The sequence below is a fragment of the Rhyacophila brunnea genome, unplaced genomic scaffold, assembly GCF_057557595.1.
Source record: "Rhyacophila brunnea isolate RB1 unplaced genomic scaffold, BYU_Rbru_1.0 scaffold_2, whole genome shotgun sequence".
In the NCBI taxonomy this organism is placed as follows: domain Eukaryota; kingdom Metazoa; phylum Arthropoda; class Insecta; order Trichoptera; family Rhyacophilidae; genus Rhyacophila; species Rhyacophila brunnea.
In genome coordinates, this window is record NW_028232859.1 from 18,384,510 (window position 1) to 18,405,838 (window position 21,329).

The 21,329-nt window shown below is 28.4% G+C and overlaps 1 protein-coding gene across 4 annotated transcripts in view; it reads left to right on the forward strand.

Annotated features, from left to right (window-relative positions):
* Window positions 1-21,329, forward strand: part of exp (expansion) — a 214,384-nt gene that overhangs the window by 105,771 nt on the left and 87,284 nt on the right. For all 4 annotated transcript variants that reach the window (XM_085947196.1, XM_085947193.1, XM_085947194.1 and 1 more), the window contains one exon: window positions 3,473-3,630. In XM_085947196.1, the coding sequence (XP_085803322.1) occupies window positions 3,473-3,630 (158 nt within the window). The remainder of the gene's footprint in view (window positions 1-3,472; window positions 3,631-21,329) is intronic.

Here is a 21,329-nt window from a genome sequence, read left to right on the forward strand (position 1 = left end):
AAATGGAAAATGGAGAAAATTGAGTTTAGAGTTGTTATTAAACATTTTAATATAAAAGGGTTAACAGCAAAGGAAATAAAAAATGAGTTGGATTTAGTTCACGGCATATCTGCTCCTTCACTTGCAACTATTTATAACTGGTTAAATGAATTTAAACGTGGTCGTACATTAACAAAGGATGAACCACGCTCAGGACGTCCTGTAGAGGTGACTACACCAGAAATGATCAATAAAATCCACGATATGGTGTTAAGTGACCGAAGATTAAAGTTGAGTGAGATAATTGAGGTTACAGGGATCTCAAAAGGTAGCGTCATTTCTATTTTACATGACAAATTGGGCATGAAAAATATTTCTGCAAGATGGGTGCCGCGTTTGCTCACAGTCGACAATAAAGGCAGTAGGGTGGTGGCCTCTAAAGCCCTGTTGTCGCTCATGCAACGCAATCCGGATGAATTTTTTCGTCGCTTTGTGACTGTAGATGAAACATGGATACACCACTATACTCCCGAGACGAAAGAACAGTCAAAGCAGTGGATTGCGAAGGCAAACCATGTCCAAAGAAGGCGAAAACCGTAAAATCAGCTGGTAAGGTTATGGCTACTGTATTTTGGGATGCACGTGAAATTATTTTCGTTGACTATTTGGAAAAATGAAAAACAATAACAGGGGATTATTATGCATCTTTATTGGACCAGCTAAAAAACAAAATTGAAGAAAAACGGCCTCATTTAAACAGGAAAAAAATCCTCTTTCATCAGGACAATGCCCGTGTTCACACATGTTTACGATCAATGGCTAAAATTGAAGAATTGAAGTTTGAATTGGTCGACCACCCACCGTATTCGCCAGATTTAGCCCCCAGTGACTTTTTCCTTTCCCAAACTTAAAAAAATGGCTAAGTGGACAACGTTTTTTTTCAAATGAAGAAGTCATCGATCGGACAAATGCTTATTTTGAGGACCTTCCGAAAACTTATTTTTCTGACGGTTTAAAAAAAATTGAGAAACGTCTAACCAAGTGTATTGAGCTCCAAGGAAATTATGTTGAGAAATAAAAAAAAAATACAAAAATAAAACCTGTTTTAATGCTTTTTTCTAAGGAATTATTGACCCACCCTCGTACATAAAAATATTTACGTAATTATGTATATAATTTTATTTTAATTTTAATTACTATCATTAAAACTGTATATTCATTGAAGAGTATTCATTACTGTTTTATTTGACTAAAAATTAAATATTATAATATTGATGTGTTTTTAACTCGTACATCACTAAACTTATTGAAATTGTATTGTTAATATATATGATAAATTTTCATGCGGTTATAAAATACCTGAATGGTTATTATTATGAGAAATAAAATAGGTGTCGTAATTTGCAACCTTTTATATCCAAACAATTTCTTTTGATAAACTTATTTGTGGCCACTCTATTTCGAAATATTTGTTCAAAAGACACCTTCATTGTGTGGTATCATTTTTTCTTGTGTTTATAAAAAACTAGCAGCTATCAAAATGTCGGAAAAGAAATCTATTTACAATAAAGTTTTAACGAAGGTGTTTGCATTTCAATACACCAAAGATACTTTCTCTTACGGAAGTTGTGAATCGATACGGTAAATCTTAGTTTTCGTAGTAGGTATATTGAAATTGCACAAATATATTATGATTCAATTGTTCTGTGGTAATTAGCTATATATAGTAATGGAAAATTTAGGTAGGTAAGCATTGTATTTTTTGGCTTATTATATTTCTTCCTGATCAATTGTTTTAAAAGTTTTATATAAGAATATTTTTTAAACATCATAGTATGATACAAATTATCGTTAAGTAATATGAACTATTGCACATATATAAAACAAAAGGCAATATTTGAGATACTTTTTTTACGGTACCGTTTATATATTATATTATATGTATATGTAATAGTTCTACAATGGTTGCCTCAAGAAGAAGTATCTTAACATTATTTTTTACTATAAGTTAGCCACGTACTCAACCTATTAGATCTATATTTGGGTAGAAGTACACATTAAAAATAACATGTGAATATGCCGAATCCGAGATACGAACCTGAAACCTACGACTGTCTATAATACCGGAAAAATTACTTTTAATTATTTTCATTTTTTTTGAAACAAAATTAACTGAAAATGAATTCAATTCTACTTAATGATTGCTAAAAGTATTAATAGAATGCATTAGCATCGTGTTCTGATATATTCTAAAAGTTTTAAATGTCTAGCTAGTAGGGAAGTTAGTTAAAAATCGATTGCAAGATTTGTCTGGATAAACAATCACCGGACAAACAAGAATACGAGCTAAGAAAAACGTGGTAAAATACACTATAGGTAAGATAAACAGGTCAAAATTATAGATAAGAGATTTTTAAAATATTTCAAATGATGTTAATAATAATGATTTTTTTTAACCAAATAGGTTGAAAAACACTATATTATTATATCATAAAATTAGAACAGAAGATTCAACATTTTTCGGTCTATTCGCAATAAATATAATATCTAATACACTGTGTTCCAATTCCTACGGAAACAATTTGCGCTAAATATCATTGAAATTGTAAACGAATAAAATAAATATTTTTTATTCTCATAATTTCATAGTCCAACTAAACCTTGAATAGTTTTTATTTACGTTTCTAATTTAAAATCACGATCCGCTCCCAATTTCGAAATTTTATTTTGTTACACTTTTGTGCGTGAAGATACTTCTAGACCTTAATTATTTTTGTTACACTCTACTTTGAATTTTAATAAAAGAAGCATCTAATTCATTGTAAATGAATTATATTTTTAATAGGTTTAAATGCGCGACGAATAAATTGGAGACGATTGTCACCAACTTAGTATCACCGACAAAGAAATCTGGTTCATTTTTTACACCATTAAAATGAACCAAGTAGGTATCACCTATTCTAAAACCCAAATTGGAACAATTGTATTTTGAAAACATGAGGATAAATATGTATTTTTTGCAAGCTTCAGCAGGTTTACTCAAAACAAATTAATTGAATTCAAATTAAAAGATATATAATTCGATACGACTGTATTCAATGGATATAATATTGAAGGTGCATTGATTAAATTTACGTACTTCCGCTGTTACATCACAACTCTTCATCTGTAAAACTTTATAGCCATCAAGCAATTTTTAATCAAAATAAACTAAATACAAAAACTATTACTTTGTATCAGCATCCTACACGTGGCTGAAGATACCCAGTTAATAATATTTTGAATGAGATACTGATAAAATTATAGTTAATCATATTATATGTATTCCTAATAATTAATTAACTAGTTTGTTTTAAAGTCAAAATTTCTTCAATTGTTGTATTATACCATAATATGGCATTCTGATGAAGTCGAAAATGGATCAAATTAAAACAATATGTTATTGTTTCAAGTAATTGAACGAAAACTAATGATACTTTTTCCGTTATTTCAGGAACACATACAAGAAGTTTTGGACAAATGGACACAGATCGATGATGAAATATGGGCAAAAGTAATCGTACTCGAGAAGAACCGAAGAGTGGCGAAGGCATATGCACGAGCTCCAGTTCTCACCATAAATGGATCAGACGATGGATTTGATGGCATGCGGTAAGTTTCTTAGTTAAATATCTTATTATATTTTATGACATATATATATATCATCATCATCAACTGGGGTTCTACTACCGCTGGATAAAGATATTCCTTAGCTCCATCCACTCTTCTTGGTTCCTAGTTCTTCTAGGGTATCATGTATATTATATTGTATATGCATTACGGACAATAATATTAAATTATTTACGCACGTTAATTAAGAAATTTGCAAGTTATGTAGTTTCAAAGTAGATAACAGAAATACATAGGTATTAAATACATATTTTTGACTTAAATTCACATGGGTTTAAAAAATATTATAGCTTTAATTCCAATAACAATTTTGCTGGAATTTATAAGATAGACAATATAAATATAATATCATTACATTTGTTCATTCTATATTCAGAAAATGAGTAACAATGAATAATTTATGATTTACCAATACTCGTGTCATTAATATGTTTTGGAATGTTTTATTTTATTATTTGACACAGGTCAAACTATTTCATTGCTTTATACACACAACATAACTATGTCACTAAATTGGTAACAAAAATATTATATACATTTATTCATTTGTCACGTATGTATGTTGAATAATATAGTATCTACAATATTTATAAATATATATACTTATAAATATATGAGTTCACACATGCTGCTGACTGGGTGTCTTATGAAATAGCAGATCAAACGTATCACGACTAACGTGTCTAATACCCTTATCATTTTACGATCGGCGAATAGAAATACTCACTTGAGGCAAATCCGTGACTGCTAAATCATGCAGCACCTTTACGTACCAAGCCTTTATTGCGATTCTCATAATACGGTGCGCAAAAAAATTATATTAAATATGACAATACAATTAAAACCAATATTAGTTGACCCAATTTTTTTATTATATGCTTCTGGAATCTACTGACATTAAATACTATGAATTTATTTAATAAACGATTTTTTAATTTTACACTCTGTAAATAGTTTAAAGTACGATTTAAATTTATTAAAATAATAGTATTATAATATTAATAATCATTATTAAATATGTTTAACTATCTCAGAAGAAAAACAATCTCAAAATAAATATTTAGTTGAGAAGTAGAGTATAGAAACGGTTTTCTTTTTTGTATTATTCTCAACTCAATGAATAATGTTTTAGAATCAGTGCTAATATTTGGCATCTACTGTAACTACGATTTATGTACTCAGTTGCATGTAAGTAATGAAATCGAGAGTTAAAAAAGTCAGATTAATACATATATTATTATGTTACGATATTGTATATGCTTTATTTTTTATTCGGATCATTAATTAGATCAACTTTTTATATTGTCTATGAGCACATATTGTGTTTGGAGACATACTTTATTACTATTGGTTAGTATTTGCTGATTATTGTTTTTAAGCTTGTCCACTAAATTAATAACAGCATGTGATTACTGAAGACACAACAAAATCAGAAAACCATTGTTGTTTGCGTATTTTTACAATTTATCGCAAATTAATTATTACTAATCGGTCTGTATAACTATGGGCTATTCTCATCAAATAATATAGTGATTAACGGTTAAAAACATAACTTAATTCTCATCATAGAGAAATCATAAGTGGTCTAACGACCTCTTCAATATTGTTACTGGCTGTTTAACCTTTGCATTATTAATCTGTGACTTAAATCTTTAATGCCCGGAAGTCGTTTCTTTATATTAAATTTAATACGATAATGGGACGGAAATTTTAAATTGTGGCATTGTTAAAGGTAAATATTTTGTGCCATTATAAAGAAAAATAATTTTGAATGAACGTTTTAATGTAACAGCCTATTATTAAAAGTGAGAGTAATTTTTTGTACGACAAAAAAATAATAAAACTATTATTTGAACAATAATCTTTATGGAAAAAAAATATAATATGTATACAGCTATGATTGAATGTATGAATTATATTTATTTAAATATGTATCACAGAGATAACATTATATATACACACTAGAACATGATTAAGCTCTACGTAAATACTAATAAAAATTCGGATTATTATTAGATAATCTCTTTAATATTAAATGTATGTACTTATATCAAATATTACTACTCATAGTATTGTAATATATTATGTACATAAGTACAAAATATTTCTTAACGTTGTTTTGTCAGCCATTGTGGTACTTACGGAGATAACTCGTGTATTTAATTACACATATTTAAGTTGAGTTTTTTTTTAGTAGTTTCTATAATATTCCTTCAAATATCTTCATTAATCCTTTCTATGCCGCAATTAGTGAATTGATAGTAATTAACATAAGAATTGGTGTAATTAGGGCGTCCAAAGACGCTTTGGGCACTTAACCGGTTAATACATATTCTGAAGGTTCATTGTCCAAAACAATTATTGATCATACATAATTCGAAAACAACGCATGCATCTTATCGAATTGCGTTATAATGATTGCACATTTCATTTAACAACTACTAACTTAAATCGTCGTAATGTAGTAAGATGCCTGTAGCTTAATTGGAAAAGCATACTGGCGCGAATCCAGCAGATGCAGGTTCAAGTCCCATCGGGTGTCTTATTTTTTCTAGTGTGTATATGTATGAGATGTTTTCAAATTATGTATGTTTAATGTGGTGGAGAGGGTCCAAAAGAAATTTTTAAGACTCCTTTACTTTCAGCTGTATGGATATTATCCGTGGCTCTATCCGACTGATTTTCTCTTAGGGACGCTTACATACTGTAGCTTAAAATTTAGAAGGGATCTTTATTTAGCTACATATTTTTTCAGACTTATACGCGGCGTAAATGTGAACTCTGCCATTCTTGTTGGTGTTGGCTAGTGTGCCTCTAATAATTACCTTATGCATCGAGGGCATCCGTTGTTTGTTCTCCCACGGTTCAGAACTAATCTGCCATTAGTAATGCAAATTGGGAGGGCAGTAACCATGTTTAATGAAATCGCTTCGAATATTGATATATTCCACTTACGTGAGGGTGAATTTAGGTGGACGTTGTTTTAAAAGTTTTTAAGATAGGGTCTATCAAAGTTCACTCTGTGTGCTTTCATCTACTTTTATTTTATTACTTATTTTATTTATTTTCTTATTTTATTACTTTTTCTCTATATTTTTATTTTTAAAAATTATTAATACTTATTTTATGTCATATCGTGAACGATTTGAATTTATAATTTGTTATGTTCATTATATGTAAAATAAATACATTTGATTTGATTTGAATACTTCTGTAGAATGTTACATTTTTAAACCCTGTGTCTTATTCGTTGAATAAAAGAAATAGTTTATAATAATTATTGATACTCGTAACAAATTTTAGACATGATAATAAGCCAAAACTGTTAACAATGTTCATATCATATATTTTTTACAGTGAAATATATTATATTAAAAGCATTTTTATTATTTATTAAACAGATCTATAGAAAATATCACTGACTATATAAATAATTAATGAGAATTCTTTTGTTTAAAAAGACTGAATCAGAATCGTTTGGAAAAATATCTTACCTATGTCATTACGATACACACGTCGAATACTATACTATAATGTAAAACAATAATTATATCGTTATACATAATATCATGTGACTTATAATTAGTTCGTTTTATTATAGTCGGTACAACATTATTGTGAAATGGTGCAAAAGAATTAATAACGAACCGACCTTTGTTGTCGCGACTCTACGCAGAGTTTCGCAAGTGTACCATTTGCGCTGTCATTAGGAAAGCTAAATATCCAATGTAACATTTATTATGAATAGAAAACATGGAGTTTTGTTCATGAGAACATTTGGTAATTTGCATTATACCTTTGCATATTGCAAATATCAGCATTACGGTAGTCATTTATCATAAAAGCGAGAGCTACATTTTCAAGTCATTCATACTATTCATGTATTACAGAATATGACATAATACTATCTTACATAGTATGTTTATTTTTATTTAAATACTAAATCATCAAGTACCTACTTAGGTATGTGTTTAATATGTAAAATATGTGTCATATTTGAAATAGGAACTATAATATTATTATGTATTTGAATGAAGTACTACGAGGGTGGGTCAATAATTCCTTAGAAAAAAGCATTAAAACAGTTTTTATTTTTGTATTTTTTTTTTATTTCTTAACATAATCTCCTTGGAGCACAATACACTTGGTTAGACGTTTCTCAATTTTTTTAAACCGTCAGAAAAATAAGTTTTCGGAAGGTCCTCAAAATAAGCATTTGTCCGATCGATGACTTCTTCATTTGAAAAAAAACGTTGTCCACTTAGCCATTTTTTTAAGTTTGGGAAAGGAAAAAGTCACTGGGGGCTAAATCTGGCGAATGCGGTGGGTGGTCGACCAATTCGAACTTCAATTCTTCAATTTTAGCCATTGATCGTAAACATGTGTGAACACGGGCATTGTCCTGATGAAAGAGGATTTTTTTCCTGTTTAAATGAGGCCGTTTTTCTTCAATTTCGTTTTTTAGCTGGTCCAATAAAAATGCATAATAATCCCCTGTTATTGTTTTTCCTTTTTCCAAATAGTCAACGAAAATAATTCCACGTGCATCCCAAAATACAGTAGCCATAACCTTACCAGCTGATTTTACGGTTTTCGCCTTCTTTGGACATGATTCGCCTTTCGCAATCCACTGCTTTGACTGTTCTTTCGTCTCGGGAGTATAGTGGTGTATCCATGTTTCATCTACAGTCACAAAGCGACGAAAAAATTCATCCGGATTGCGTTGCATGAGCGACAACAGGGCTTTAGAGGCCACCACCCTATTGCGTTTATTGTCGACTGTGAGCAAACGCGGCACCCATCTTGCAGAAACTTTTTTCATGCCCAATTTGTCATGTAAAATAGAAATGACGCTACCTTTTGAGATCCCTGTAACCTCAATTATCTCACTCAACTTTAATCTTCGGTCACTTAACGCTTTCGCTGCTGAATATATAATGAGATTTTAATTGCCCCTTTTAAAATGCACGTTAATTACATCGATCGGCCGCCTGGTCATTACGCACCGTGTGCGTCTTCCGCGTCCAAAGTATTAACACCATATCGTGGATTTTATTGATCATTTCTGGTGTAGTCACCTCTACAGGACGTCCTGAGCGTGGTTCATCCTTTGTTGATGTACGACCACGTTTAAATTAATTTAACCAGTTATAAATAGTTGCAAGTGAAGGAGCAGATATGCTGTGAACTAAATCCAACTCATTTTTTATTTCCTTTGCTGTTAACCCTTTTATATTAAAATGTTTAATAACAGCTTTAAACTCAATTTTCTCCATTTTTGTAAACAAGCAAATTTTTTTTTAAATGTACGAAAATAAAAAACAACAACCCGACCAATCTGATTGAAACTTCGCAGCATACTGAATCGGTAGTGCCGCTGCATGAAAACAAACCGCTTACAGTACTAGTCGCGCCACCTGTCGGCTTTTCTAAGGACTTATTGACCCACCCTCGTATTTATTAATACATTGGACGATAAAGCCCAGCGCGTAACGATTATGCGGACATTCGATATAATTAGCATGCTATTTAAATGTATGTAATTAAAAAGTAATTATCTAGTCAGCTAGATTATTTTATATAAATTTAATTCTAAAATATGTTATATTAAGCTTCCAAAATAAAATAGCCTTAATCGTGCGTTAAATATTGTGTAGACATTAATTATCATGTTCTTCTTACGGAATCGTTTGGGCCTCCACAGAGTGAGGTCGTATTGACAGATTGTTTTTTGTACGTGAATTGATATTAGCCACATATTAAATTTATTAGGGTTATACTCTGGATCATAACACATATTGAAAAACAACATATGAATTTGTCAGGCCCGAGTTTCTAACTCGAAGTGATATACATTACGCTCGGCCAGCATTAAAAAAATACTTATACAATACGTTGTATAAGACTTACATATTTATATATTTACATACGAAGCTTTTTAAATTTTATTTAAAAAAAAAAACTATACACGACTCAATGAACTCAGATAAATGAATTACAAATTATTTTAAAGGCAGTTAAGTTTATTTTTGTGGAGTATCTAGGATTTCTATAAGACTAGGTGCATGCAAATGAGGGCGTTTCACTGTAGATCCTTATTTCAAAAGTTTCCTTTTCAACTTGCATAATGTGAACAGCAACACTGCAACCAATTAAAATCGCACCTTTGCAAATGTCCTCCCCCTAAGAGGTTGGTAATTTATAAATCACTGTGCTCTATTGGAGCCATTAAAATTTCCTTGAGTAGCAAGAGCTTTGCCGGAGGGCTAATGAAATCTTTCTTTTTCCACGAAACGAATTACTTTACATAAGAGGATGGCACTTGTTTCACCAGTGGCAATGATTATTATGGTCTCAATTTCTTAACAATTGAATCATCAAAAATAGACACCCTTAATAAATTATCATATTTTATAACATAATATATTGTTTTATTGTAGAAATAACTGACGTTTACGTAATAGAACTACATTATAATGGTTTACTATTTTTGATAATAATTAAATAGAATTTAAGTAATTGACGTTGTCAGCTGTATCGTGCCATAAACCCTACTTTAGAACGATCCAAATATAACTAAAGCTAAAAATCCAATCATCCAGAAATTCAATACTTTTGGTCTGGATATCATTATGTCAGAAGGAGAGCCTATTTTCTCTGAAACTACATTTATGGCATAAAATAACCCTAAAAAATGCCAACAAATCAAAACTGTTTCCCAAACTATTGTTTTTGTTTATGAAGTAGACTTGCCACTTCATCACTTTGACTTAATGACAATGATGTAATATACTCTAAAATATATTTTTTACATATAGTATCATTTTTATTTATTACCTCATATTATAATACAAGTGAATATTATTTGACTTAATTTTAGTAGTAAAAATTGCAAAGTTATAAAACGTAACGTCTTAAATTACTACATTTTAATCTATAATTTTGTAAAATCATTATGATTATTATATTTTATTAGATAAATCAATGTATTTTATTTTTTTGAAAACAAGTATAACATAAAGAAAAAGCTCAAAACGATTGACTAGTATTATGTACATGTACATACTATTCAATTTGCCATTATGGTAATGTTTCGAGTTACAACCCTGATTCTTGTTGAAGTATTTCTCCAAGGGCTGCACGCTTTTCACTCGGGTATCACCAATCAATGACACGAATTCATTATGGTAATATAAAGAGGTGTTGAACCACAGAGAACACTCATCATTTACACACGATTTCTTCCTTCACTATGTACGCAAATAATGTACTTGAGATCCGAAACGTTTCCTTTACCTTAAAACTGAACAAGTTTCCAACGCCCATTTTGAACGGAAATAAATTAAAATTTCGTTATTTATTATAGTTATTATTATGTAGGTACAAGTTTTACCATTTGCTAAAATTTATTTTAAAAATACCAAAATTTGTTTTATTTTAAAATTACTTGATTCATAAATAAAATAGCATGTTCTTTATTAAAATAATAATTTTGTTCTACTTACTTATCTTCGTTCAGTTTGATCTTATAGTATTAGTATGGAGTCTATTTTTAACAATATTTTTTTTAATAAGATATGGAGAGAATAAGTTAATATTTTAAATGTATTTAAAACTTCATGCGTATACGATAATGTGGTCATATTTGATAAATAAATAAAGGTTAACTTTTATGAATGAAATGAAAATTTTAATATTACATGGGTAAAAAAATCACTCAATGAGAAACAATAATTGGCATTTCTATTAGTGATATTAGGCTTGAGTAGAGAATACTTTATTTAAAGTGTCGATTTTTTATATGTTTAATTAATTAACACTGTTCCATGTTGAATATTTTAACCGCCATGACCTTTTGAAATAACCTCGCGCCAGACGCAATCATTGGATGATATGAAATTAACATTTTGACAGGATTGTTAATTTATGGTGTAATGTTAAAAACTAGCAATAAGAATAGCAATTCGTGATTATTTGGAGATCTGATTAGTTTTAATATGTAATATAATTCCAATCGCATACACTTCGATGAATTTATTATTAACTATACGGATTTCCTGGCTTAACACATTTCATCTTGACTAAATTAGTTTTAAGTGCAATTTTTTGATTTTATAAAATAATAATAAGCGTATAACAAACAAAAATAGCTTCAGCTAGTAATATTAACCGAAGCGCCTAGTTTCAAAAGCCCCTAAAATGACTTTAGGTAGTTCTGAGAAAAATAAGAAAAACTGTTTTAGGTAGTTTTGAGAAAAATGAGAAAAAATCATTCCTATTAATTTGTGAACTTAATGTTTTTATTTTGTAATTCGTTACATTCTAAAGAGTATTTTGGCTTTCCATTTTAGGGGTATTTGAAAAGCACACCCAACTATTTTAGCGGGTTTTTAAATATACCCTAATTTTTGATCATACGTATTGACTGTTTTTGGCATTTTTCCAAGCTCAATCTTTGGCCATCATCTAGGTAACAAAAATATCTATCTAAATCCATATCTAACTCAAAAATTTTAAAAAACCGTTTTAGGGGCTTTTGAAACTAGGCGCTTCAATTACTTAAAAAAATGTAGCAAACATTGACAGTTTTTTATAGAATATATTTACTTAATTGTTATATTTTATCTAACTACCTATTCTTTTGAAAACAAGTCATAAGTTATTTATCAAATACTTGACGGATATAAGAGTATCAGCGAGGTCAATTGTGATATTAGATTTTATTTTACATGTTAAATATCATTTAAAATAAAGTAATAGAACCATTAATATCTCATATTATGAACTGAATATGTTTTTAAAATCAGATTGACAGTTGACAGAGAACAATTGTTTTTCCGGAAGTATTAATAAGTTGGTGACGTAAGATTGTTCCTAATTGAAACAATATGCCTTAATTTGTTTAATGTTTAGAAACATTTTTATAATATGACCTTCTTTATAAAATAATGAATACGGGTAATTTAAAGTGCTTCTAGTTATTACCTTCTATAAATCATAGTTACAAAATGTTTGTTATTAGATACTTAGATACATAATATTATTATATTACCACAAATCTTTATAAATTACTAAAAACTCAACATTCGTGTGTTCTTGAACTTTAAAAGCTTTCTTTAGCTTTTAAAAAAATTGTAGCGAGCTGTAAATTGAAATTTTAAAATCATTTAGCACCTTCAACGAAGTTATTAATTAATATTAAAAAATGATATTGTGTTATTATTGAATAATATTCAATGTGAAATATTATCATGCTCAATAAATAAATAATGTAATAATATAATAGTTTTAAGAAGGAATCCGATTTTTTATCTATTAATTATTACCGATTGAAAAAACACTTATGCCTAAGTGTTCATTGTAGTTATTTGGGTTTTACGCTTGCCATAGCGTTCAATTCTTTAACAAATAATTCAAATGGAAAGTCATTTCCGAATGTCCAGCAAAAAAATAATACAAATTGATATTTAATATTTTAGTGCGTAATAAAAAAAAGAAAAAATAATATTTTTTGAGACTATGGGACCCATGTGATGTTTTCATATTATGTACTTTTCAAATGTCAATGAAAAAATGCGTACGTACTAAAAATGTAGTTTGAAAAAAAATAGTAAAATTTTATGTTTAACTTTATGTATTGTCAAACGTCTAGAAATATCTTAGATAGTTAGGTTTTTGAGTCATGCATCTACATCATAAATTATTTTTAATGACTCTTACAATAAGCTTGTCAACATAAATGTTATTTATTATCTAGATACTTTAGATTCTTTAGTGTCAATCATTTAGTGATATCAATAATGACATATAATCAATGTCAAATATAACAAATAATTATTAATACTATATTATGAATCATCCGTGTAAAAACATAATATACCATTGGTAATGTGTAAAATAAGAGGCAATATGTATATCGTCAAAAATACTAGTTTCGAGATAATTGAACTTCAATGTTTATGTCATACAAAATGACATAGTTAACTACATGTTTATTTTGTTTTTTCTGCGGTTTATAATATAATATGATAATGATAGGATTTTGTATTAACCATTGGATTATTTCAGTTACCAGATTGTTGCTTTGAAGTTACATGACAATATTTTAATAAATGCAACAGTAGTTGTTTATACTAAAAGTTGATTGACTTAATATCGGAATTAATCAGTGCCTGGGTCTTCTGCGTGCCTTAAGCCACCACTGCTGCATCTTTCTGTTTTTTCGATATCTGAAGGCTATTGAAAAAAATCTCTGACTAATCAACCATTCCGAACAAGGCAAATTCTAAATCGAATCTTCTCTACCGACGGTGCCCAATTTCAAATGACATCAAAATATTTCTACAAATATTTTGGAACCGTGAGACAATATTGGCCATGATTTCAAGATGATGACCATTTTGCTTTAGGCGCATTTTGTATTATAACTGACGCAATTTCTTAAGAAATTCTAAATTTTGCAAACAGTTTTCATTTGAGTACTACCTAATCTGATATTATAGATTATCTACGTGTTGATTGAACTCTCACACAATTTAGATTACGGTATATGGACTATTTATTCTTTAGTACTTATTCATAATTTTATATTTAAAACTATTACACATTAAAAAATATATTTTATAAAGATAATAAATGTCACAAACTTATATACATAACATGGTAATGTAAACATATTTTCTACATGAGAATAAAAGTTATTTAAAAATATGTATATTTATTACACTTTACATTCAGAACAAACTGTTAGTTAAAATAATATTTTTAATAATACCAACTTTGGTTAGTAACAATTGTAAATGTACAACAAAAATATTTAATTTTAAAGCCCAAAAAATAGTTGATGAAAAAGATATACAATCGCCGATTAATTAAATTAGTATATTATGAATCATAAATGTCTATTTAAGCGTGTACAATTTTAGTTTATTCTTTTCTGAATATTAATATTTTTAAAGTTATAAAACTATAAAAAAAAAACTCTAAGAACGTGATGCAGACCCATACTTAGAAATATAAGTCGCTAAGATAAGCATATATCTTTAAGGGGACAATATCGGCAACTTAGATAGCATCGGCTACAGTACCCATACGTCATACAGCAGGTAGTAAATCTATAGGGAAAAAAGTGTCTCATAACGAATGACACATCTAATTAAGTTTATTGCAAAGTGGAATATAGTTCTGCATTGCGCACTTATTTGAATCTAACTATTTAGTATATATGTGAGACCATTATTATGGTTATCTTAATCATATATATTTGAGTTTTTTGTATATTGGTAGGTACTATGTGATTATTATCTTGATATTATTGATATGGAGATGGTTTTAAAAATCATCCCACTGAATACGAATAATTGAACAGAATGTCACCGCAAACCGGTCGAGCGGAATATTTGGTACCTAACATTGTCGTCATAATTAGCATATTAGCGATCGACCCGGAACCTTGCACGTAACAGGTTATGTTATACACCAAACAAAATAATAAGACATCAACTATATCCATCGAATATAATATATTATTAAACATATTCATACCAGTTTTTTTTATGAAAACATTTATAGACATTATCGCACATCGTTATAATTTGGTAGATACCAATATATATGGTAAATAAATACCATACTGCACTTATAAAAATAAAATCTGTTGTCTACTTGCCGCGATGATAATTATAGATATCGACATAATTATTGTACAATTTATTATTTGAAAAAAAAACTAATGCATAATATATATATATCTATAAAATGCATTGAAAAAACCTTATTTATATAGTCGGATTTAAAATATTATATGAAAGTTAACCTAAAACATAGATACTATGGCTAATTAAAAAAATATTCATTAATTATTATTTCCCACTGTAGCAAACTTTACAAAATTATCATCCTCATATTCTGTCAAAATCAAAAGTAACACAAATTTAGATTCAAAAAATTATTCAATCTTTAGATATTGCTCAAATAACACCTAAGTTTTGTTGTGAATGTTGTGATTGATCATTATTATTTAGATGAAAACTTACAAAAAGGCAGATAACGTGATGTTATATGAAGTTATCACCAAAATAGAGTTCAGTAAATATGATTTTATGGATGTCATCTTGAAATGTGTAAATGTACAGATTATTAAGTTTTCTAGGATTATCAAATCAATCATTGTATACGTCTTGAAAATAGTACAAAAAGTACATAATATGTTAACTTCTAATTGTAATCTAAACTATTTGATATCTATATTATAATGACTTGATAATTGACTTATATTTATGGTATATTAGTGCTGAAGTATAACTTAACCAATAAGAAGCAATGTTTAAATTCGATAATCCTATAATTACGTGGCAGCTAAGAACATTGAACCAAGAAAAATGGAGAGAGTTTGCTTTCATCCAGCAGTAGGTATATTGAAACAAGTAAAATGATGATGACGGAGTTGTTATCAACTGTCTTATTTTTAATTAAAAGCATATTTTATTGTAATACACTGGTAAAATTTAAGAAAACAGCTGATGTTTAAATAAAATTATAAATATTTGTTTTATTTTAATAAGTTGGCGTTATAAATTTAACTTAATTATAATGAAGTTGCATCGTCATATTAACAAAATATATTAATTCATTAAAAATATAAAATATTATTTATAGCTAGATAACAGAACATGGGCATAAATATTTTATTTATTGCGTCTATATGAATTAAAAGACAATTCGTACACATTTTGTTTATGACAACTTTCAATAAATAAATTTTAATTAGAATAAACTCGACGGCCTCCAAAACTATTATCAAATGACCAATCAAACGCAACGGTCTGGCGAACTGTTAAGCCGAACCTTTTTAAAATTGACATATTTTGTGCATAATTTTATGAGCTGTTTCGCAATCGATCGTGCAATATGAAAGAGACAGAATATATTGTTCGATAATAGTGTGCATTATTGTTCGGTTAACTTGATTTGATTGAGTTTATAAATGCGCGTGCGCGTTGTGGTTAAACTTAAGCGGTCATGATTTTCTATGAAAGTTGGTTGTTTATTAAACAGGGTTGACAAAAGTGTTTCAATATATTTGCTAGTTAGTTTATTATAGAAATAATAATAAATTGCTCAATTATAATGATGTTTTTAATGGTAAACTAACCCGTGCAATAAATTATTATAGAAAAAAAAATCGACACATATTCATTATATAAACATGATACAAATATATTTAAGTAAACATTTTTTTAATAAAATAAAATGAAGAGGATACATCAATCCTTTATTAATTAATTTAAAAAAATGTATTTCCTGTATTTGTTGAAATTCTCGTTTATTTTAATTACAATTTCATTGTGAAGAAGGTGATTAACGAAACACTCAATGCTTCATTTATCTAGAATCTAGATATTGATTTTAAATGTGTTTTAGAGTAGGTTGTATAATATGTTGAATCTTTAAACACTACAATTTGATTGAAAAAAAACTGAAACATCACCAAGGATGATTTTTTTCATAATATGTACAATGTAAAAATTAATAAATCGAAGTATATGTAATACTTAGGAGAGACTTTTGATTTCTAAAATCATAATTAAAGAGTTAAGACAATGACTAGATGGAATATTATGAACTTTTTTATTTACCATGCTTGATGGCGATTTTGCGACGTTTAATATTATGAAAGCATTGATAGTAATATAAAAAAAGATATGCCGTTTGTTAGAGGTTGAAAAAATCCGCAAATAATAACTGTTTATAGTCAGTCATCTTTGGCGGCCTGTTTTAACATATTAAAATAATATTCATATGACACACGTAAAATTTTATGATTGTTCATTGACACGTTCAAAATAATCAGTTGGGTATGTTGGTTACTTTATCTCATATCATTTATGAAGATTTGAGAATTGTCGAAATTTAAAATAAGTATTTGTTTTCTCGAGAATTCTAAATTAGTTTTTAATTTCCCTGGATTCTCAAGAATTCGACAGTATTCTGAAATTACATATTTTAAATGAGAAGTCAAATTTTCTTAAGAAATTCCATTCAGTTTTTTTTTAAATTCCGGTTTCGAACGGCAGTTTAGCCTAGTGAAAATTTCCTTATTTCCCGAGAATCTTATTGATGATTTCTTAAGATGAATTCTCAAAATTTCGGAAAATTAATTTCTCAAGATTTGTGATTTGCCTTTTTATAATTATTTATAGAGATTTCTTTTACTATAACGTCTAGTCTTATCCTTCAATCCGGAATTTCAATCGTTCACGTATCATGGGCCACGTCATCCAACCACGGCAATTCGGGGCTATAACTCCTTCGGCCCAGACAGCCTTGCAATATAAAATTTCTTGCCTAATCGATACACGTTGAACATGTCTAGTCCATTTTAGTCCTGAAACTCTGATGATTCGGATGTTTTCCAAAATCCATGAAGACTACGTTGCTGTAACGTATGCGCCTCACTTCATTATCAATATTAGATTTCCTCTGATGTAAAATACTTAATTGACACGGGCTGTTCTTTCACGACCAGTCATAGTATTTTTTTTCGAAATTGTTAATTGTATGTAATAATTATTACTAATAAAACAATACTAACAAACACAAGTTTCAGAATGGGTCTAAAATGATGCTGAGAATGTTGCAAATTACAGCTAAATATAAATCTTTGCAAACTTTTTAGCTTAAATTTTATATAAATAATGAATCTTCTTTTCTACAACTTAAATATATACTTAATAATAGTTTATTGAGATTCTAAAAATAATTATATCATATGATTTTGAAACAAGTTATATAAAAAAAAATATTGTGACGTAGTTTATAATAGCTTACATACCGATATTGTAAATATAATATGTATAATAATGGGCGTCATATGAAATTTCCTACCATTGACTCGAATCAGCTCATATGTCCGGTAATACAAGGACAGCCGGTTGACGGCTGGCTACCTTGTTTTATAAAACTCCTCGCCATATTTGTGGCAAGCAGTCACGATTTCTGTATTATACTGTTTTGATACGATTATTTTAGGCAATTTGTCCATTCAGTTCCATGTCGTGACAATGCAATATACTTTAAGGATTCGATATAGGTTGATTTTACGTGCGATATGCATCTATAGATCGTGTTTTATTTGTCAATTAATCACGTAATTGCTAAATAGAGGTATATTAGGATTTATTATAGAGTAATTACTATCAAGATAAAAATCAGGAAACATTTTGGTTATTTATAGATTGATATAAGTAATAAGTATTAAATTTCTTATATATATTTTTTATTATTTCCTAAAAACGATTTTATCTATAAAATTAGTGATTATTGTTTTGTATGCAATCAGATAAAGATTTAATCACCACATTAACCGTTATAGTAGATACCTACATTAATATTATATTTATTAGAAAGTGTAATAAACGTATTAGTCGATATTTAGATATTTTCGATAACATACCGCTGTATAATAATAATAAAAAAATATTTTCTAAGTAAATGATTGTCCAATAAATACAATTAACTACTTACATAATGTATTGAATTTGTAGAATATAATTGTTTATTTCATATACATACTGTAGTTAATATCTAATATTTTGTATTGGTTCTAAAATCTAATGTGTAATCATGGCCGCCCTTTTTTACAGATTTTTTTTACGATAAATGTATATTAGTTATTTTGTTAACGTCTTAAGCCCATAGTATGAATTTGAACACACATTGAAATTAAGAAACGTAGATTTCGAATCCACGACCAACAACTTCATAAGTGGGGTCACGATATTAATAATATTATTGATACTTATTATGATAAACTACAGTTTAATTAATTCTCAATTTCAAGTTCGATTATATCGTTGTAAAATTGTGATCATGGTAAAATAAATAGATGATTTATAAAAATAAATATTCTGACTAAATTGATGATGAGAGAAAAATGTATTTGATACATTGAAACCTAAATAATACAAATGGCAATGAATACAAAAAGTTTACTTTGGTAGCATTCTTTGTAGATCCTGAAGTGATTGAGTCATTTTCTAACAAAGAAAAAATATTTTAAAATGGCAGATGTTTTATGAAACACTTTACAAGGACGTCTGTGTGAATTTTTACCGCACTTTCCGCTTGTTGACAAGACACGCGGCCGCAAAATTTACCCACAGAACTGTCGATTATTTTTACTTCACTACTGCTATATTTAATATAATTAATTATTAAGTTTAATTATATTGAAACGTAAACAATCAGAAAACAATGTACAATCACCAGCTATATTTTTGCATACCATCCATTCATCATACATTCAATAATATTCATATTTTTTTCTCTCACAAAATTAGCTAGTAGACTTACTGAATTATACTTTTGAACAGGAAATAGTCAAATTAGTATCAGCTCTTGATTGGCATTTAGGAAAGCAAATTTAAACTATATAGACTGGTAGAATTGATTATTTGAACCTTGATAGTAAAGAAAGCAAGGTGTCCGAGATTTTTAATATGGTAATAATCGGTTCTATAATTCAGCTTGACATTTGCTTTATATTATTAAAAGCATAATAAAAGTGTGCTGTGCGCTGAGGCAAATTCGATAATTTGAAGCGGAAATGACAATTTATTTCTTCATTTTCGCTTTCGATTCTGCATTTTTGACCTTCGTTATGCAAAATCGATACAATGTTTTCCGATAATATAAACCAGTTCTGCATTTAAGAATTTCATCCGATTATTTCAGCGGATAATATTTTGTGGGAATTTCAACTTGCCTTTTTAATTTGGACATTCCTTATTTTATTTATAAATTTACCAAGAAAAAATTTGTTGGCATGCCTACTTACAATTTTTTACATAATAAAAAAAAAATATTTAGTCTACACAAACTGTATAATTATTAAAAAATATTATCAAATTAAAATCGAAATCAATCAAAAAACATGAAACATATTATAAAATTATCGGGTAATATGAAATACAATGATGTTTTAGTAAGTATTAAAAATAACTCAACGAAATAAAATTTCATTTGTAAGAGCTCCGTTTCATTGGTATACTATTTTTTAAGATAATTTTCATACTCTCTGATTTAACCAAAAATATAAATATTAATATATTTATTTTAAAACATCCGTAGCAAGTGTATTTAAATATAGATTTAGTTGGGTTTATGCAGTATCCTTTCTAAACAGAAACTACGTTGATCAAAATGTCAGCTAACGTTGTGAAATGAGCAGACTGGGTGCGGACACAAAATTGATCTTTTCAATTCAATAGAAGCCCTCATAAACTTTAACAAGTCCCACTTAACTAGAATTGTATCCTTTCTTATTGAATCATTTATCTCGTTTTAGATATTTCATAATTAATAATACTGGCTACACAATGAACAGTAACGGGGATGATTTTTATGCAACTCGATGTTCGATTGAACATTACAAAATATTGTACAGTAGGTAAATAGTTTATTTAAGGTTTCTTCGTTCTATTCTTTTGTTTTTTTTTTACTTTGAATTATTAATATTAAAAACTTTAATTTTATGTTAGGTATTTAGATCGGGGGATCTTATCCAATGGGTCGCGACCAAAGTTTGCTTTCCTTCACATATTGAGTAGGTCGCGAAACATTTTTAACAAAAAAAAAAAAAAATTTTACTGTAATAATTAATCGCATACGATATATTATTA